Source organism: Carcharodon carcharias, chromosome X (genome assembly GCF_017639515.1).
Source record: "Carcharodon carcharias isolate sCarCar2 chromosome X, sCarCar2.pri, whole genome shotgun sequence".
In the NCBI taxonomy this organism is placed as follows: Eukaryota; Metazoa; Chordata; class Chondrichthyes; order Lamniformes; family Lamnidae; genus Carcharodon; species Carcharodon carcharias.
In genome coordinates this window covers 27,092,258-27,113,227 of record NC_054507.1, presented here as the reverse complement: position 1 = coordinate 27,113,227, position 20,970 = coordinate 27,092,258, and the positions used below count along the sequence as shown (strand labels likewise).

The 20,970-nt window shown below is 53.8% G+C and overlaps 1 protein-coding gene across 1 annotated transcript in view; it reads left to right on the top strand.

Moving 5' to 3' along the window:
* Window positions 1–20,563, top strand: part of cs (citrate synthase) — a 92,014-nt gene extending 71,451 nt beyond the window's left edge. The window contains exons 10-11 of the mRNA XM_041180521.1: window positions 16,977–17,186; window positions 20,345–20,563. Of these exons, the coding sequence (XP_041036455.1) occupies window positions 16,977–17,186; window positions 20,345–20,515 (381 nt within the window). The 3' untranslated portion in view covers window positions 20,516–20,563. The remainder of the gene's footprint in view (window positions 1–16,976; window positions 17,187–20,344) is intronic.
* Window positions 20,564–20,970: the final 407 nt, after the last annotated feature.

The following is a 20,970-nucleotide window of genomic DNA, read 5'->3' as shown; positions in this document are numbered from 1 at the left end:
CCAGAGATAGTGACTGGGTTCCCCCTGGGTGTGTGTGTGGGTAATGAATTTCCAGGGATAGTGACTGGGTTCCCCCTGGGTGTGTGTGGGTAATGAATTTCCAGGGATAGTGACTGGGTTCCCCCTGGGTGTGAGTGTGGGTAATGAATTTCCAGGATAGTGACTGGGTTCCCCCTGGGTGTGAGTGGGGTAATGAATTTCCAGGGGATAGTGACTGGGTTCCCCTGGGTGTGTGTGGGGTAATGAATTTCCAGGATAGTGACTGGGTTCCCGCTGGGTGTGTGTGTGGGGGGTAATGAATTTCCAGGGATAGTGACTGGGTTCCCCCTGGTGTGAGTGGGGGTAATGAATTTCCAGGGGATAGTGACTGGGTTCCCCCTGGGTGTGTGTGGTGGGTAATGAATTTCCAGGGATAGTGACTGGGTTCCCCCTTGGGTGTGAGTGGGGTAATGAATTTCCAGGGATAGTGACTGGGTTCCCTCTGGGTGTGAGTGGGTAATGAATTTCCAGGGATAGTGACTGGGTTCCCCCTGGGTGTGTGTGTGGTAATGAATTTCCAGGGATAGTGACTGGGTTCCCCCTGGGTGTGAGTGGGGGTAATGAATTTCCAGGGATAGTGACTGGGTTCCCCCTGGGTGTGAGTGGGGTAATGAATTTCCAGGGATAGTGACTGGGTTCCCCCTGGTGTGAGTGGGGTAATGAATTTCCAGGATAGTGACTGGGTTCCCCCTGGTGGTGTGTGTGGGTAATGAATTTCCAGGGATAGTGACTGGGTTCCCCCTGGGTGTGTGTGTGGGTAATGAATTTCCAGGGATAGTGACTGGGTTCCCCCCTGGGTGTGAGTGGGGGTAATGAATTTCCAGGGATAGTGACTGGGTTCCCCCTGGGTGTGTGTGTGGGTAATGAATTTCCAGGGATAGTGACTGGGTTCCCCCTGGGTGTGAGTGTGGGTAATGAATTTCCAGGGATAGTGACTGGGGTTCCCCCTGGGTGTGTGTGTGGGTAATGAATTTCCAGGGATAGTGACTGGGTTCCCCCTGGGTGTGTGTGTGGGTAATGAATTTCCAGGGATAGTGACTGGGTTCCCCCTGGGTGTGAGTGGTGTAATGAATTTCCAGGGATAGTGACTGGGTTCCCCCTGGGTGTGTGTGTGGGTAATGAATTTCCAGGGATAGTGACTGGGTTCCCCCTGGGTGTGAGTGTGGGTAATGAATTTCCAGGGATAGTGACTGGTTCCCCCTGGGTGTGTGTTGGGTAATGAATTTCCAGGGATAGTGACTGGTTCCCCCTGGGTGTGTGTGTGGGTAATGAATTTCCAGGGATAGTGACTGGGTTCCCCCTGGGTGTGAGTGTGGGTAATGAATTTCCAGGGATAGTGACTGGGTTCCCCCTGGGTGTGTGTGTGGGTAATGAATTTCCAGGGATAGTGACTGGGTTCCCCCTGGGGTGTGTGTGGGTAATGAATTTCCAGGGATAGTGACTGGTTCCCCCTGGGTGTGAGTGTGGGTAATGAATTTCCAGGGATAGTGACTGGGTTCCCCCTGGGTGTGAGTGTGGTAATGAATTTCCAGGGATAGTGACTGGGTTCCCCTGGGTGTGAGTGGGGTAATGAATTTCCAGGGGATAGTGACTGGGTTCCCCCTGGGTGTGAGTGGGGGTAATGAATTTCCAGGGATAGTGACTGGGTTCCCCCTGGGTGTGAGTGTGGGTAATGAATTTCCAGGGATAGTGACTGGGTTCCCCCTGGGTGTGTGTGTGGGTAATGAATTTCCAGGGATAGTGACTGGGTTCCCCTGGGTGTGTGTGGGGTAATGAATTTCCAGGGATAGTGACTGGGTTCCCCCTGGGTGTGTGTGTGGGTAATGAATTTCCAGGGATAGTGACTGGGTTCCCCCTGGGTGTGTGTGTGGGTAATGAATTTCCAGGGATAGTGACTGGGTTCCCCCTGGGTGTGAGTGGGTAATGAATTTCCAGGGATAGTGACTGGGTTCCCCTGGGTGTGAGTGTGGGTAATGAATTTCCAGGGATAGTGACTGGGTTCCCCCTGGGTGTGTGTGTGGGTAATGAATTTCCAGGGATAGTGACTGGGTTCCCCCTGGGTGTGAGTGGGGGTAATGAATTTCCAGGATAGTGACTGGTTTCCCCCTGGGTGTGTGTGTGGGTAATGAATTTCCAGGGATAGTGACTGGGTTCCCCCTGGGTGTGTGTGGGGGTAATGAATTTCCAGGGATAGTGACTGGGTTCCCCCTGGGTGTGTGTGTGGGTAATGAATTTCCAGGATAGTGACTGGGTTCCCCTGGGGTGTGTGTGTGGGTAATGAATTTCCAGGGATAGTGACTGGGTTCCCCTGGGTGTGTGTGGGGGTAATGAATTTCCAGGGATAGTGACTGGGTTCCCCCTGGGTGTGTGTGTGGGTAATGAATTTCCAGGGATAGTGACTGGGTTCCCCCTGGGTGTGAGTGGGGGGTAATGAATTTCCAGGGATAGTGACTGGGTTCCCCTGGGTGTGAGTGGGGGTAATGAATTTCCAGGGATAGTGACTGGGTTCCCCCTGGGTGTGGTGTGTGGGTAATGAATTTCCAGGGATAGTGACTGGGTTCCCCCTGGGTGTTGTGTGGGGTAATGAATTTTCCAGGGATAGTGACTGGGTTCCCCTGGTGTGTGTGTGGGTAATGAATTTCCAGGGATAGTGACTGGTTCCCCCTGGGTGTGTGTGTGGGGTAATGAATTTCCAGGGATAGTGACTGGGTTCCCCCTGGGTGTGTGTGTGGGTAATGAATTTCCAGGGATAGTGACTGGGTTCCCCCTGGGTGTGAGTGGGGGTAATGAATTTCCAGGGGAGTGACTGGTTCCCCCTGGGTGTGAGTTGGGGTAATGAATTTCCAGGGATAGTGACTGGGTTCCCCCTGGGTGTGTGTGGGTAATGAATTTCCAGGGATAGTGACTGGGTTCCCCCTGGGTGTGTGTGTGGGTAATGAATTTCCAGGGATTAGTGACTGGGTTCCCCCTGGGTGTGTGTGTGGGTAATGAATTCCAGGGATAGTGACTGGGTTCCCCCTGGGGTGTGTGTTGGGTAATGAATTTCCAGGGATAGTGACTGGGTTCTCCTGGGTGTGAGTGTGGGTAATGAATTTCCAGGGATAGTGACTGGGTTCCCCCTGGGTGTGAGTGTGGGTAATGAATTTCCAGGGGAGTGACTGGGTTCCCCCTGGGTGTGTGTCTGGGTAATGAATTTCCAGGGATAGTGACTGGGTTCCCCCTGGGTGGTGTGTGGGTAATGAATTTCCAGGGATAGTGACTGGGTTCCCCCTGGGTGTGTGTGTGGGTAATGAATTTCCAGGGATAGTGACTGGGTTCCCCCTGGGTGTGTGTGTGGGTAATGAATTTCCAGGGATAGTGACTGGTTCCCCCTGGGTGTGAGTGTGGGTAATGAATTTCCAGGGATAGTGACTGGGTTCCCCCTGGGTGTGAGTGGGTAATGAATTTCCAGGGATAGTGACTGGGTTCCCCTGGGTGTGAGTGGGGTAATGAATTTCCAGGGATAGTGACTGGGTTCCCCTGGGTGTGTGTGTGGGTAATGAATTTCCAGGGATAGTGACTGGGTTCCCCTGGGTGTGTGTGTGGGTAATGAATTTCCAGGGATAGTGACTGGGTTCCCCTGGGTGTGTGTGGGGTAATGAATTTCCAGGATAGTGACTGGGTTCCCCCTGGGTGTGTGTGTGGGTAATGAATTTCCAGGGATAGTGACTGGGTTCCCCCTGGGTGTGTGTGTGGGTAATGAATTTCCAGGGATAGTGACTGGGTTCCCCCTGGGTGTGAGTGTGGGTAATGAATTTCCAGGGATAGTGACTGGGTTCCCCCTGGGTGTGAGTGGGGTAATGAATTTCCAGGGATAGTGACTGGGTTCCCCCTGGGTGTGTGTGTGGGTAATGAATTTCCAGGGATAGTGACTGGGTTCCCCCTGGGTGTGAGTGTGGGTAATGAATTTCCAGGGATAGTGACTGGGTTCCCCCTGGGTGTGAGTGGGTAATGAATTTCCAGGGATAGTGACTGGGTTCCCCCTGGGTGTGTGTGTGGGTAATGAATTTCCAGGGATAGTGACTGGGTTCCCCCTGGGTGTGAGTGGGTAATGAATTTCCAGGGATAGTGACTGGGTTCCCCCTGGGTGTGTGTGGGGTAATGAATTTCCAGGGATAGTGACTGGGTTCCCCCTGGGTGTGTGTGTGGGTAATGAATTTGCAGGGATAGTGACTGGGTTCCCCTGGGTGTGAGTGGGTAATGAATTTCCAGGGATAGTGACTGGGTTCCCCCTGGGTGTGAGTGTGGGTAATGAATTTCCAGGGATAGTGACTGGGTTCCCCCTGGGTGTGATGTGGGTAATGAATTTCCAGGGATAGTGACTGGGTTCCCCCTGGGTGTGTGTGTGGGTAATGAATTTCCAGGGATAGTGACTGGGTTCCCCCTGGGTGTGTGTGGGGTAATGAATTTCCAGGGATAGTGACTGGGTTCCCCCTGGGTGTGTGTGTGGGTAATGAATTTCCAGGATAGTGACTGGGTTCCCCCTGGGTGTGAGTGGGTAATGAATTTCCAGGATAGTGACTGGGTTCCCCCTGGGTGTGTGTGTGGGTAATGAATTTCCAGGGATAGTGACTGGGTTCCCCCTGGGTGTGAGTGGGTAATGAATTTCCAGGGATAGTGACTGGGTTCCCCCTGGGTGTGAGTGTGGGTAATGAATTTCCAGGGATAGTGACTGGGTTCCCCCTGGGTGTGAGTGGGTAATGAATTTCCAGGGATAGTGACTGGGTTCCCCCTGGGTGTGTGTGTGGGTAATGAATTTCCAGGGATAGTGACTGGGTTCCCCCTGGGTGTGTGTGGGGGTAATGAATTTCCAGGGATAGTGACTGGGTTCCCCCTGGGTGTGTGTGTGGGTAATGAATTTCCAGGGATAGTGACTGGGTTCCCCCTGGGTGTGTGTGTGGGTAATGAATTTCCAGGGGAGTGACTGGGTTCCCCCTGGGTGTGAGTGGGTAATGAATTTCCAGGGATAGTGACTGGGTTCCCCCTGGGTGTGTGTGTGGGTAATGAATTTCCAGGGATAGTGACTGGGTTCCCCCTGGGTGTGTGTGTGGGTAATGAATTTCCAGGGATAGTGACTGGGTTCCCCCTGGGTGTGTGTGGGTAATGAATTTCCAGGGATAGTGACTGGGTTCCCCTGGGTGTGAGTGGGGGTAATGAATTTCCAGGGATAGTGACTGGGTTCCCCCTGGGTGTGTGTGTGGGTAATGAATTTCCAGGGATAGTGACTGGGTTCCCCCTGGGTGTGAGTGGGGTAATGAATTTCCAGGGATAGTGACTGGGTTCCCCCTGGGTGTGTGTGTGGGTAATGAATTTCCAGGGATAGTGACTGGGTTCCCCCTGGGTGTGAGTGGGGTAATGAATTTCCAGGGATAGTGACTGGGTTCCCCCTGGGTGTGTGAGTGGGTAATGAATTTCCAGGATAGTGACTGGGTTCCCCCTGGGTGTGTGTGTGGGTAATGAATTTCCAGGGATAGTGACTGGGTTCCCCCTGGGTGTGAGTGTGGGTAATGAATTTCCAGGGATAGTGACTGGGTTCCCCCTGGGTGTGAGTGTGGGTAATGAATTTCCAGGGATAGTGACTGGGTTCCCCCTGGGTGTGTGTGTGGTAATGAATTTCCAGGGATAGTGACTGGGTTCCCCCTGGGTGTGTGTGTGGGTAATGAATTTCCAGGATAGTGACTGGGTTCCCCCTGGGTGTGAGTGGGGGTAATGAATTTCCAGGGATAGTGACTGGGCTCCCCTGGGTGTGTGTGTGGGTAATGAATTTCCAGGGATAGTGACTGGGTTCCCCCTGGGTGTGAGTGGGGTAATGAATTTCCAGGGGATAGTGACTGGGTTCCCCTGGGTGTGAGTGGGTAATGAATTTCCAGGGATAGTGACTGGGTTCCCCCTGGGTGTGTGTGGGTAATGAATTTCCAGGGATAGTGACTGGGTTCCCCCTGGGGTGTGTGTGGGTAATGAATTTCCAGGGATAGTGACTGGGTTCCCCCTGGGTGTGTGTGTGGGTAATGAATTTCCAGGGATAGTGACTGGGTTCCCCCTGGGTGTGAGTGTGGGTAATGAATTTCCAGGGATAGTGACTGGGTTCCCCCTGGGTGTGAGTGGGTAATGAATTTCCAGGGATAGTGACTGGGTTCCCCTGGGTGTGAGTGTGGGTAATGAATTTCCAGGGATAGTGACTGGGTTCCCCCTGGGTGTGTGTGTGGGTAATGAATTTCCAGGGATAGTGACTGGGTTCCCCCTGGGTTGTGTGTGGGTAATGAATTTCCAGGGATAGTGACTGGGTTCCCCCTGGGTGTGTGTGTGGGTAATGAATTTCCAGGGATAGTGACTGGGTTCCCCTGGGTGTGTGTGGGTAATGAATTTCCAGGATAGTGACTGGGTTCCCCCTGGGTGTGTGTGTGGGTAATGAATTTCCAGGGATAGTGACTGGGTTCCCTCTGGGTGTGAGTGGGGGTAATGAATTTCCAGGGATAGTGACTGGGTTCCCCCTGGGTGTGTGTGTGGGTAATGAATTTCCAGGGATAGTGACTGGTTCCCCCTGGGTGTGAGTGGGGGTAATGAATTTCCAGGGATGTGACTGGGTTCCCCCTGGGTGTGAGTGTGGTAATGAATTTCCAGGGATAGTGACTGGGTTCCCCCTGGGTGTGTGGTGGGGTAATGAATTTCCAGGATAGTGACTGGGTTCGCCCCTGGGTGTGGTGTGGGTAATGAATTTCCAGGGATAGTGACTGGGTTCCCCCTGGGGTGTGTGTGTGGGTAATGAATTTCCAGGGATAGTGACTGGGTTCTCCCTGGGGTGTGAGTGGGTAATGAATTTCCAGGGATGTGACTGGGTTCCCCCTGGGTGTGTGTGGGTAATGAATTTCCAGGGATAGTGACTGGGTTCCCCCTTGGGTGTGAGTGGGTAATGAATTTCCAGGGATAGTGACTGGGTTCCCCTGGGTGTGTGTGTGGGTAATGAATTTCCAGGGATAGTGACTGGGTTCCCCCTGGGTGTGAGTGGGATAATGAATTTCCAGGGATAGTGACTGGGTTCCCCTGGGTGTGTGTGTGGGTAATGAATTTCCAGGGATAGTGACTGGGTTCCCCCTGGGTTTGTGTGTGGGTAATGAATTTCCAGGGATAGTGACTGGGTTCCCCCTGGGTGTGAGTGTGGGTAATGAATTTCCAGGGATAGTGACTGGGTTCCCCCTGGGTGTGTGTGGGGGTAATGAATTTCCAGGGATAGTGACTGGGTTCCCCCTGGGTGTGTGTGTGGGTAATGAATTTCCAGGGATAGTGACTGGGTTCCCCCTGGGTGTGAGTGGGTAATGAATTTCCAGGGATAGTGACTGGGTTCCCCCTGGGTGTGTGTGTGGGTAATGAATTTCCAGGGATAGTGACTGGGTTCCCCCTGGTGTGTGTGTGGGTAATGAATTTCCAGGGATAGTGACTGGGTTCCCTCTGGGTGTGAGTGGGGGTAATGAATTTCCAGGGATAGTGACTGGGTTCCCCCTGGGTGTGTGTGGGTAATGAATTTCCAGGGATAGTGACTGGGTTCCCCCTGGGTGTGTGTGTGGGTAATGAATTTCCAGGGATAGTGACTGGGTTCCCCCTGGGTGTGAGTGGGGTAATGAATTTCCAGGGATAGTGACTGGGTTCCCCCTGGTGTGTGTGTGGGTAATGAATTTCCAGGGATAGTGACTGGGTTCCCCCTGGGTGTGAGTGGGGGTAATGAATTTCCAGGATAGTGACTGGGTTCCCCCTGGGTGTGAGTGGGTAATGAATTTCCAGGGATAGTGACTGGGTTCCCCCTGGGTGTGTGTGTGGGTAATGAATTTCCAGGGATAGTGACTGGGTTCCCCCTGGGTGTGTGTGTGGGTAATGAATTTCCAGGGATAGTGACTGGGTTCCCCCTGGGTGTGTGTGTGGGTAATGAATTTCCAGGGATAGTGACTGGGTTCCCCCTGGGTGTGTGAGTGGGTAATGAATTTCCAGGGATAGTGACTGGGTTCCCCCTGGGTGTGTGTGTGGGTAATGAATTTCCAGGGATAGTGACTGGGTTCCCCCTGGGTGTGTGTGGGTAATGAATTTCCAGGGATAGTGACTGGGTTCCCCCTGGGTGTGTGTGTGGGTAATGAATTTCCAGGGATAGTGACTGGGTTCCCCCTGGGTGTGTGTGGGTAATGAATTTCCAGGGATAGTGACTGGGGTCCCCCTGGGTGTGTGTGTGGGTAATGAATTTCCAGGATAGTGACTGGGTTCCCCCTGGGTGTGAGTGGGGGTAATGAATTTCCAGGGATAGTGACTGGGTTCCCCTGGGTGTGTGTGTGGGTAATGAATTTCCAGGGATAGTGACTGGGTTCCCCCTGGGTGTGAGTGGGGTAATGAATTTCCAGGGATAGTGACTGGGTTCCCCCTGGGTGTGAGTGGGTAATGAATTTCCAGGGATAGTGACTGGGTTCCCCTTGGGTGTGTGTGGGGTAATGAATTTCCAGGGATAGTGACTGGGTTCCCCCTGGGTGTGAGTGGGTAATGAATTTCCAGGGATAGTGACTGGGTTCCCCCTGGGTGTGAGTGGGGTAATGAATTCCAGGGGATAGTGACTGGGTTCCCCCTGGTGTGTGAGTGGGTAATGAATTTCCAGGATAGTGACTGGGTTCCCCCTGGGTGTGTGTGTGGGTAATGAATTTCCAGGGAATGTGACTGGGTTCCCCCTGGGTGTGTAGTGGGGTAATGAATTTCCAGGGATAGTGACTGGGTTCCCCCTGGGTGTGTGTGTGGGTATTGAATTTCCAGGGATAGTGACTGGGTTCCCCCTGGTGTGTGTGTGGGTAATGAATTTCCAGGGATAGTGACTGGGTTCCCCTGGGTGTGAGTGGGGGTAATGAATTTCCAGGGATAGTGACTGGGTTCCCCCTGGGTGTGAGTGGGGTAATGAATTTCCAGGGATAGTGACTGGGTTCCCCCTGGGTGTGAGTGGGGGTAATGAATTTCCAGGGATAGTGACTGGGTTCCCCCTGGGTGTGAGTGGGTAATGAATTTCCAGGGATAGTGACTGGGTTCCCCTTGGGTGTGAGTGTGGGTAATGAATTTCAGGGATAGTGACTGGGTTCCCCCTGGGTGTGTGTGTGGGTAATGAATTTCCAGGGATAGTGACTGGGTTCCCCCTGGGTGTGAGTGGGGTAATGAATTTCCAGGGAAAGTGACTGGGTTCCCCCTGGGTGTGTGTGTGGGTAATGAATTTCCAGGGATAGTGACTGGGTTCCCCCTGGGTGTGTGTGTGGGTAATGAATTTCCAGGATAGTGACTGGGTTCCCCCTGGGTGTGTGTGGGGGTAATGAATTTCCAGGGATAGTGACTGGGTTCCCCCTGGGTGTGTGTGTGGGTAATGAATTTCCAGGGATAGTGACTGGGTTCCCCCTGGGTGTGTGTGGGTAATGAATTTCCAGGGATAGTGACTGGGTTCCCCCTGGGTGTGAGTGTGGGTAATGAATTTCCCGGGATAGTGACTGGGTTCCCCCTGGGTGTGAGTGGGGGTAATGAATTTCCAGGGATAGTGACTGGGTTCCCCCTGGGTGTGTGTGTGGGTAATGAATTTCCAGGGATAGTGACTGGGTTCCCCCTGGGTGTGAGTGGGGGTAATGAATTTCCCGGGATAGTGACTGGGTTTCCCCCTGGGTGTGAGTGGGGGTAATGAATTTCCAGGATAGTGACTGGGTTCCCCCTGGGTGTGTGTGGTGGGTAATGAATTTCCAGGGATAGTGACTGGGTTCCCCCTGGGTGTGTGTGTGGGTAATGAATTTCCAGGATAGTGACTGGGTTCCCCCTGGGTGTGAGTGGGTAATGAATTTCCAGGATAGTGACTGGGTTCCCCCTGGGTGTGTGTGTGGGTAATGAATTTCCAGGGATAGTGACTGGGTTCCCCCTGGGTGTGTGTGTGGGTAATGAATTTCCAGGGATAGTGACTGGGTTCCCCCTGGGTGTGTGTGTGGGTAATGAATTTCCAGGGATAGTGACTGGGTTCCCCCTGGGTGTGAGTGGGGGTAATGAATTTCCCGGGATAGTGACTGGGTTCCCCCTGGGTGTGAGTGTGGGTAATGAATTTCCAGGGATAGTGACTGGGTTCCCCCTGGGTGTGTGTGTGGGTAATGAATTTCCAGGATAGTGACTGGGTTCCCCCTGGGTGTGAGTGGGTAATGAATTTCCAGAGATAGTGACTGGGTTCCCCCTGGGTGTGTGTGTGGGTAATGAATTTCCAGGGATAGTGACTGGGTTCCCCCTGGGTGTGTGTGGGTAATGAATTTCCAGGGATAGTGACTGGGTTCCCCCTGGGTGTGAGTGTGGGTAATGAATTTCCAGGGGAGTGACTGGGTTCCCCCTGGGTGTGAGTGGGTAATGAATTTCCAGGGATAGTGACTGGGTTCCCCCTGGGTGTGTGTGTGGGTAATGAATTTCCAGGGATAGTGACTGGGTTCCCCCTGGGTGTGAGTGGGGGTAATGAATTTCCAGGGATAGTGACTGGGTTCCCCCTGGGTGTGTGTGTGGGTAATGAATTTCCAGGGATAGTGACTGGGTTCCCCCTGGGTGTGAGTGGGGGTAATGAATTTCCAGGGGAGTGACTGGGTTCCCCCTGGGTGTGAGTGTGGGTAATGAATTTCCAGGGATAGTGACTGGGTTCCCCCTGGGTGTGTGTGGGTAATGAATTTCCAGGGATAGTGACTGGGTTCCCCCTGGGTGTGTGTGTGGGTAATGAATTTCCAGGGATAGTGACTGGGTTCCCCCTGGGTGTGTGTGTGGGTAATGAATTTCCAGGGATAGTGACTGGGTTCCCCCTGGGTGTGAGTGTAGGTAATGAATTTCCAGGGATAGTGACTGGGTTCCCCCTGGGTGTGAGTGGGTAATGAATTTCCAGGGATAGTGACTGGGTTCCCCTGGGTGTGAGTGTGGGTAATGAATTTCCAGGGATAGTGACTGGGTTCCCCCTGGGTGTGTGTGTGGGTAATGAATTTCCAGGGATAGTGACTGGGTTCCCCCTGGGTTTGTGTGTGGGTAATGAATTTCCAGGGATAGTGACTGGGTTCCCCTGGGTGTGAGTGTGGGTAATGAATTTCCAGGGATAGTGACTGGGTTCCCCCTGGGTGTGTGTGTGGGTAATGAATTTCCAGGATAGTGACTGGGTTCCCCCTGGGTGTGAGTGTGGGTAATGAATTTCCAGGGATAGTGACTGGGTTCCCTCTGGGTGTGAGTGGGGGTAATGAATTTCCAGGGGAGTGACTGGGTTCCCCCTGGGTGTGTGTGTGGGTAATGAATTTCCAGGGATAGTGACTGGTTCCCCCTGGGTGTGAGTGGGGGTAATGAATTTCCAGGGATAGTGACTGGGTTCCCCCTGGGTGTGAGTGGGTAATGAATTTCCAGGGATAGTGACTGGGTTCCCCCTGGGTGTGTGTGTGGGTACTGAATTTCCAGAGATAGTGAATGGGTTCCCCCTGGGTGTGAGTGGGTAATGAATTTCCAGAGATAGTGACTGGGTTCCCCCTGGGTGTGTGTGTGGGTAATGAATTTCCAGGGATAGTGACTGGGTTCCCCCTGGGTGTGTGTGTGGGTAATGAATTTCCAGGGATAGTGACTGGGTTCCCCCTGGGTGTGTGTGGGTAATGAATTTCCAGGGATAGTGACTGGGTTCCCCCTGGGTGTGTGTGGGTAATGAATTTCCAGGGATAATGACTGGGTTCCCCCTGGGTGTGAGTGTGGGTACTGAATTTCCAGGGGAGTGACTGGGTTCCCCCTGGGTGTGAGTGGGTAATGAATTTCCAGGGATAGTGACTGGGTTCCCCCTGGGTGTGTGTGTGGGTAATGAATTTCCAGGGATAGTGACTGGGTTCCCCCTGGGTGTGTGTGTGGGTAATGAATTTCCAGGATATTGACTGGGTTCCCCCTGGGTGTGTGTGTGGGTAATGAATTTCCAGGGATAGTGACTGGGTTCCCCCTGGGTGTGAGTGGGGGTAATGAATTTCCAGGGGAGTGACTGGGTTCCCCCTGGGTGTGTGTGTGGGTAATGAATTTCCAGGGATAGTGACTGGGTTCCCCCTGGGTGTGAGTGGGTAATGAATTTCCAGGGATAGTGACTGGGTTCCCCCTGGGTGTGTGTGTGGGTAATGAATTTCCAGGGATAGTGACTGGGTTCCCCCTGGGTGTGTGTGTGGGTAATGAATTTCCAGGGATAGTGACTGGGTTCCCCCTGGGTGTGAGTGGGGGTAATGAATTTCCAGGGGAGTGACAGGGTTCCCCCTGGGTGTGAGTGGGTAATGAATTTCCAGGGATAGTGACTGGGTTCCCCCTGGGTGTGTGTGTGGGTAATGAATTTCCAGGGATAGTGACTGGGTTCCCCCTGGGTGTGAGTGTGGGTAATGAATTTCCAGGGATAGTGAGTGGGTTCCCCCTGTGTGTGTGTGGGTAATGAATTTCCAGGGATAGTGACTGGGTTCCCCCTGGGCGTGAGTGTGGCTAATGAATTTCCAGGGATAGTGACTGGGTTCCCCCTGGGTGTGAGTGGGTAATGAATTTCCAGGGATAGTGAGTGGGTTCCCCCTGGGCGTGTGTGGGGGTAATGAATTTCCAGGGATAGTGACTGGGTTCACCCTGGGTGTGTGTGTGGGTAATGAATTTCCAGGGGAGTGACTGGGTTCCCCCTGGGTGTGTGAGTGGGTAATGAATTTCCAGGACAGTGACTGGGTTCCCCCTGGGTGTGTGTGGGTAATGAATTTCCAGGGATAGTGACTGGGTTCCCCCTGGGTGTGAGTGGGGGTAATGAATTTCCAGGGATAGTGACTGGGTTCCCCCTGGGTGTGAGTGTGGGTAATGAATTTCCAGGGATAGTGACTGGGTTCCCCCTGGGTGTGTGTGTGGGTAATGAATTTCCAGGGATAGTGACTGGGGTCCCCCTGGGTGTGTGTGTGGGTAATGAATTTCCAGGAATAGTGACTGGGTTCCCCCTGGGTGTGAGTGGGGGTAATGAATTTCCAGGGATAGTGACTGGGCTCCCCCTGGGTGTGAGTGTGGGTAATGAATTTCCAGGGATAGTGACTGGGTTCCCCCTGGGTGTGAGTGGGTAATGTATTTCCAGGGATAGTGACTGGGTTCCCCCTGGGTGTGAGTGGGTAATGAATTTCCAGGGATAGTGACTGGGTTCCCTTTGGGTGTGTGTGTGGGTAATGAATTTCCAGGGATAGTGACTGGGTTCCCTCTGGGTGTGAGTGGGTAATGAATTTCCAGGGATAGTGACTGGGTTCCCCCTGGGTGTGAGTGGGTAATGAATTTCCAGGGATAGTGACTGGGTTCTCCCTGGGTGTGATTGGGTAATGAATTTCCAGGGATAGTGACTGGGTTCCCCCTGGGTGTGAGTGGGGGTAATGAATTTCCAGGGAAAGTGACTGGGTTCCCCCTGGGTGTGTGTGTGGGTAATGAATTTCCAGGGATAGTGACTGGGTTCCCCCTGTGGGTGTGTGTGTGTAATGAATTTCCAGGATAGTGACTGGGTTCCCCCTGGGTGTGTGTGTGGGTAATGAATTTCCAGGGATAGTGACTGGGTTCCCCCTGGGTGTGAGTGGGGGTAATGAATTTCCAGGGGAGTGACTGGGTTCCCCCTGGGTGTGTGTGTGGGTAATGAATTTCCAGGGATAGTGACTGGGTTCCCCCTGGGTGTGAGTGGGGGTAATGAATTTCCAGGGATAGTGACTGGGTTCCCCCTGGGTGTGAGTGGGTAATGAATTTCCAGGGATAGTGACTGGGTTCCCCTTGGGTGTGAGTGTGGGTAATGAATTTCCAGGGATAGTGACTGGGTTCCCCCTGGGTGTGAGTGTGGGTAATGAATTTCCAGGGATAGTGACTGGGTTCCCCCTGGGTGTGAGTGGGGGTAATGAATTTCCAGGGATAGTGACTGGGTTCCCCCTGGGTGTGTGTGTGGGTAATGAATTTCCAGGGATAGTGACTGGGTTCCCCCTGGGTGTGTGTGTGGGTAATGAATTTCCAGGATAGTGACTGGGTTCCCCCTGGGTGTGAGTGGGTAATGAATTTCCAGAGATAGTGACTGGGTTCCCCCTGGGTGTGTGTGTGGGTAATGAATTTCCAGGGATAGTGACTGGGTTCCCCCTGGGTGTGTGTGGGTAATGAATTTCCAGGGATAGTGACTGGGTTCCCCCTGGGTGTGAGTGTGGGTAATGAATTTCCAGGGATAGTGACTGGGTTCCCCCTGGGTGTGAGTGGGGGTAATGAATTTCCAGGGATAGTGACTGGGTTCCCCCTGGGTGTGTGTGTGGGTAATGAATTTCCAGGGATAGTGACTGGGTTCCCCCTGGGTGTGAGTGGGGGTAATGAATTTCCCGGGATAGTGACTGGGTTCCCCCTGGGTGTGAGTGTGGGTAATGAATTTCCAGGGATAGTGACTGGGTTCCCCCTGGGTGTGTGTGTGGGTAATGAATTTCCAGGATAGTGACTGGGTTCCCCCTGGGTGTGAGTGGGTAATGAATTTCCAGAGATAGTGACTGTGTTCCCCCTGGGTGTGTGTGTGGGTAATGAATTTCCAGGGATAGTGACTGGGTTCCCCCTGGGTGTGTGTGGGTAATGAATTTCCAGGGATAGTGACTGGGTTCCCCCTGGGTGTGAGTGTGGGTAATGAATTTCCAGGGGAGTGACTGGGTTCCCCCTGGGTGTGAGTGGGTAATGAATTTCCAGGGATAGTGACTGGGTTCCCCCTGGGTGTGTGTGTGGGTAATGAATTTCCAGGGATAGTGACTGGGTTCCCCCTGGGTGTGAGTGGGGGTAATGAATTTCCAGGGATAGTGACTGGGTTCCCCCTGGGTGTGTGTGTGGGTAATGAATTTCCAGGGATAGTGACTGGGTTCCCCCTGGGTGTGAGTGGGGGTAATGAATTTCCAGGGGAGTGACTGGGTTCCCCCTGGGTGTGTGTGGGTAATGAATTTCCAGGGATAGTGACTGGGTTCCCCCTGGGTGTGTGTGGGTAATGAATTTCCAGGGATAGTGACTGGGTTCCCCCTGGGTGTGTGTGTGGGTAATGAATTTCCAGGGATAGTGACTGGGTTCCCCCTGGGTGTGTGTGTGGGTAATGAATTTCCAGGGATAGTGACTGGGTTCCCCCTGGGTGTGAGTGTAGGTAATGAATTTCCAGGGATAGTGACTGGGTTCCCCCTGGGTGTGAGTGGGTAATGAATTTCCAGGGATAGTGACTGGGTTCCCCTGGGTGTGAGTGTGGGTAATGAATTTCCAGGGATAGTGACTGGGTTCCCCCTGGGTGTGTGTGTGGGTAATGAATTTCCAGGGATAGTGACTGGGTTCCCCCTGGGTTTGTGTGTGGGTAATGAATTTCCAGGGATAGTGACTGGGTTCCCCTGGGTGTGAGTGTGGGTAATGAATTTCCAGGGATAGTGACTGGGTTCCCCCTGGGTGTGTGTGTGGGTAATGAATTTCCAGGATAGTGACTGGGTTCCCCCTGGGTGTGAGTGTGGGTAATGAATTTCCAGGGATAGTGACTGGGTTCCCTCTGGGTGTGAGTGGGGGTAATGAATTTCCAGGGGAGTGACTGGGTTCCCCCTGGGTGTGTGTGTGGGTAATGAATTTCCAGGGATAGTGACTGGTTCCCCCTGGGTGTGAGTGGGGGTAATGAATTTCCAGGGATAGTGACTGGGTTCCCCCTGGGTGTGAGTGGGTAATGAATTTCCAGGGATAGTGACTGGGTTCCCCCTGGGTGTGTGTGTGGGTACTGAATTTCCAGAGATAGTGAATGGGTTCCCCCTGGGTGTGAGTGGGTAATGAATTTCCAGAGATAGTGACTGGGTTCCCCCTGGGTGTGTGTGTGGGTAATGAATTTCCAGGGATAGTGACTGGGTTCCCCCTGGGTGTGTGTGTGGGTAATGAATTTCCAGGGATAGTGACTGGGTTCCCCCTGGGTGTGTGTGGGTAATGAATTTCCAGGGATAGTGACTGGGTTCCCCCTGGGTGTGTGTGGGTAATGAATTTCCAGGGATAATGACTGGGTTCCCCCTGGGTGTGAGTGTGGGTACTGAATTTCCAGGGGAGTGACTGGGTTCCCCCTGGGTGTGAGTGGGTAATGAATTTCCAGGGATAGTGACTGGGTTCCCCCTGGGTGTGTGTGTGGGTAATGAATTTCCAGCGATAGTGACTGGGTTCCCCCTGGGTGTGTGTGGGTAATGAATTTCCAGCGATAGTGACTGGGTTCCCCCTGGGTGTGAGTTTGGGTAATGAATTTCCAGGGATAGTGACTGGGTTCCCCCTGGGTGTGTGTGTGTAATGAATTTCCAGGGATAGTGACTGGTTTCCCCCTGGGTGTGTGTGTGGGTAATGAATTTCCAGAGATAGTGACTGGGTTCCCCCTGGGTGTGTGTGGGTAATGAATTTCCAGGGATAGTGACTGGGTTCCCCCTGGGTGTGAGTGGGGGCAATGAATTTCCAGGGGAGTGACTGGGTTCCCCCTGGGTGTGTGTGGGTAATGAATTTCCAGCGATAGTGACTGGGTTCTCCCTGGATGTGTGTGGGGGTAATGAATTTCCAGGGATAGTGACTGGGTTCCCCCTGGGTGTGTGTGTGGGTAATGAATTTCCAGTGATAGTGACTGGGTTCCCCCTGGGTGTGAGTGTGGGTAATGAATTTCCAGGGATAGTGACTGGGTTCCCCCTGGGTGTGAGTGTGGGTAATGAATTTCCAGGGATAGTGACTGGGTTCCCCCTGGGTGTGTGTGGGTAATGAATTTCCAGGGGATTAATGGGTTCCCCCTGCAGCCTGGGTGTGAGTGTGGGTAATGAATTTCCAGGGGATTAATGGATTCCCCCTGCAGCCTGGGTGTGAATGTGGTTAATGAAGCCTCCCTCTCCCTGCTCCAGGTGGTTCCTGGTTATGGCCACGCTGTACTTCGGAAGACTGACCCTCGATACACCTGCCAGAGAGAATTCGCCCTCAAGCATCTGCCCAACGACCCCATGTTCAAGCTGGTGGCTCAGCTCTACAAGATCGTCCCCGGGGTGCTCCTGGACCAGGGCAAAGCCAAGAATCCCTGGCCAAACGTGGATGCACACAGCGGAGTCCTGCTACAGGTGAGTACCCTCGGGTAAGGGGAGAGGGAGATGTGTCCTGGTGCCCCCTGACCTGTGTCTCAAACAGCGGAGTCCTGCTACAGGTGAGTACCCTCGGGCAGAGAGAGAGGGAGATGTGCCCTCATGCCCCCTGACCTGTGTCTCAAACAGCGGAGTCCTGCTACAGGTGAGTACCCTCGGGCAGAGAGAGAGGGAGATGTGTCCTGGTGCCCCCTGACCTGTGTCTCAAACAGCGGAGTCCTGCTACAGGTGAGTACCCTCGGGCAGAGAGAGAGGGAGATGTGTCCTGGTGCCCCCTGACCTGTGTCTCAAACAGCGGAGTCCTGCTACAGGTGAGTACCCTCGGGCAGAGAGAGAGAGAGGGAGGTGTGCCCTCATGCCCCCTGACCTGTGTCTCAAACAGCGGAGCCCTGCTACAGGTGAGTACCCTCGGGCAGAGAGAGAGCGAGATGTGTCCTGGTGCCCCCTGACCTGTGTCTCAAACAGCGGAGTCCTGCTACAGGTGAGTACCCTCGGGCAGAGAGAGAGGGAGGTGTGTCCTGGTGCCCCCTGACCTGTGTCTCAAACAGCGGAGTCCTGCTACAGGTGAGTACCCTCGGGCAGAGAGAGAGGGAGATGTGTCCTGGTGCCCCCTGACCTGTGTCTCAAACAGCGGAGTCCTGCTACAGGTGAGTACCCTCGGGCAGAGAGAGAGGGAGGTGTGTCCTGGTGCCCCCTGACCTGTGTCTCAAACAGCGGAGTCCTGCTACAGGTGAGTACCCTCGGGCAGAGAGAGAGGGAGATGTGTCCTGGTGCCCCCTGACCTGTGTCTCAAACAGCGGAGTCCTGCTACAGGTGAGTACCCTCGGGCAGAGAGAGAGGGAGGTGTGTCCTGGCCCCCCCTGACCTGTCTCTCAAACAGCGGAGTCCTGCTACAGGTGAGTACCCTCGTGCAGGGAGAGGGAGGTGTCCCTTAGCTCCCCCAACCTGTGTCTGAAACCTCGTACACACAGTCAGTTATATTGATCCTCACTGTAAAACCAACTGTCTGTGCGTGACACCTGGAAACCAAGCCTGAATTGGCGCTTATGCCATTCCATTTGTACGTCAGTCACTCTCGTCCTGCCTCTGGTTCAGCAGCACCCAGAGCCTGTCTACAAGGCACACTTCAGGAGTGTGACGGAACACTCCCCACTTGCCTGGATGAGTGCAGCTCCCACAACACTCAAAATTCGACACCATCCAGGACAAAGCAGTCCCGCTTGATCAGCGCCCAGTCCACCCCCTTAAACTACTTCGGGTTCCAAAGAGGAGTCGTATTGGACTCAGAATGTTATCTGTTTCTCTTTTCCCAGTACTTGGTTTTTATTTCAGATTTCCAGCATCTGAAGCATCTTGCTCTTATCTTAGCTCAAACATTCACTCCCTCCACCACCACCGACGCACAGGGGCAGCAGTGTGTGTACCATCTACAAGATGCACTGCGGCAACTCGCCCAGGGCTCCTTCGAGAGCGCCGCCCAAACCCACCACCTCTACCATCTAGAAGGACGAGGGCAGCAGACACATGGGGAACACCACCAGCTGCAAGTTCCCCTCCCAGCCACTCACCATCCCGACTTGGGAATATATCGACCGTTCCTTCACTGTCGCTGGTTCAAAATCCTGGAACTCCCTCCCTAACAGCGCCGTGGGTGTACCTACACCACACGGACAAAATCCTGGAACTCCCTCCCTAACAGCGCCGTGGGTCTACCTACACCACACGGACAAAATCCTGGAACTCCCTCCCTAACAGCGCCATGGGTGTACCTACACCACACGGACAAAATCCTGGAACTCCCTCCCTAACAGCGCCGTGGGTGTACCTACACCACAGGGACAAAATCCTGGAACTCCCTCCCTAACAGCGCCATGGGTGTACCTACACCACACGGACAAAATCCAGGAACTCCCTCCCTAACAGCGCCGTGGGTGTACCTACACCACACGGGGACTGCAGCGGCTCAAGAAAGCGGCTCACCCACCACCTTCTCAAGGGGCAGTTAAGGATGGGCAGTAAATGCCATGGCAGTTTGGTGCTCCATCTCTCCCAGCACCTACTCTATCCCGTGGGGGTTAGTTAATTAAAGTTAATGCATTCGTCACTCGTGTCATATGTTCGCTCCAAGCGTAGAGTTTCTTGCATGAGATTCCAGAGGGGACAGATGCAAGAATGCCAAATTTCAAAGCATCACTACAGTTTATACTACGGGAGAAAAGGGTGCTGATTGGTTGGCAACTCGACTGTGATTGGCCGAGGCTGTTGCCATGGAGAAGGCAGCGGGGAGCTGTGGGCTCCCCAAGTGCCCGGGTAATTCAAAAAAAGGGCTCCAGGCTTTGAACATATTCCTTTTGTTTGTGGAGGACAGGGGCTGGGGTGGCGAGGGGTCGCTCGGTATGTCTGACAAGCGTATGGACCAGCCACGTTACCAGCTGGTTGTTGGTGGGGTCCCCCCTGGCGCACTGAGGATTGTTCAGCCGGTGCTGTCTGCCCATCCAGCAGGAAACGTTTCGTTGCGGGTTTTGGCGGCGCCGCCTGGTGGAATACGGTCTAGACTCTGGCTGCTCCAGTCGGCCAGTGAAACCATTCACTTCGATCCTTAACTCTCGGTGCCTTCGGACAGGCGACGTTCTACCTCCCCGACTGGGAGGCAGGCTAGCCTTAAAATCGCGTAGCCGGGCTGTTCGGGGTGATGTCCTGGGAGGGGGATATCTGGAACAGGGATAGATTTAGGCTCACGGGTAACCCAGGAGGGCAGACGGAGCCACTGTACAGGCCAGTGACAATTGTGACTGGCCGGAGGAGGCTGAACAAGCCGCCTCCTGGTCCCTGCACCGACAGGTTACTCCCGAGCCCGTGATCTCAGCCTTCCGAGATCAGACCCGGCTCTCATTCCTCGCTCCCCAGATGCTGTGGGAAGGAGGGGGGGGCGGCGGTGGGGGGGGGGGGAAGCAGTGTTTCATTGCTACAGCCAGTCCCCTGCTCCTGTGTACCGCCGCTGCTTTCTGGTGGTGGCACTCGAGCACTGCACCCTGTGCCCCGCTGGTAGCTGTCTGCGTGTGTTTGAATCGTTGGTGTGACTCTCTTTTAACAGCTTTCTCTCTCTCTCTCTCTCTCTCTCTCTCTGTCTCTCGCAGTATTATGGAATGAAAGAAATGAACTACTACACAGTGCTGTTCGGTGTGTCCCGGGCCCTTGGTGTTCTCTCACAGCTGATCTGGAGCCGTGCTCTGGGCTTTCCTCTGGAGAGACCCAAGTCCATGAGCACGGATGGGCTAATTCGGCTGGTGGACGCCAAGTCTGGATAAAAGAGAGAGAAGAACCCCTGCACCTGTTCAAAGAGGGGGTGGGAGGGGTGGGGGTGGGGGGGTGGGGGGGGGTGGGGGTGGGGAGAGAAATAAACCCCCTTCTCCCCCCCCCCCCCCCCCCCCCCCCCCCCCAGCCAACGAAAGGGAACTGGCACTCACAATAGCCCGAGTGCGTATGTCAACACTTGCGCGATTACCTGTGCTTTCAGCCCACGGAACGCAGCATAGCCTGACGGATGAGATGTATTTTTTTTGTTTTGTGTCTTTTCCTGGATGAGGAAGTGGGGAGGAAGCAGGTTAACAGTTCTGAGTGGAGAGAGATTAATTTAATTATTGAAGTTTGTTTTGTTTTGTAAAGTACGTGCTGTTTGTCTTGACCCGCTGTTCGGACCGACAGACTGACACACAAGTGCACACACTCCTTTCAAGAAACCTCCCCTCCCCTCCCCTCCCCT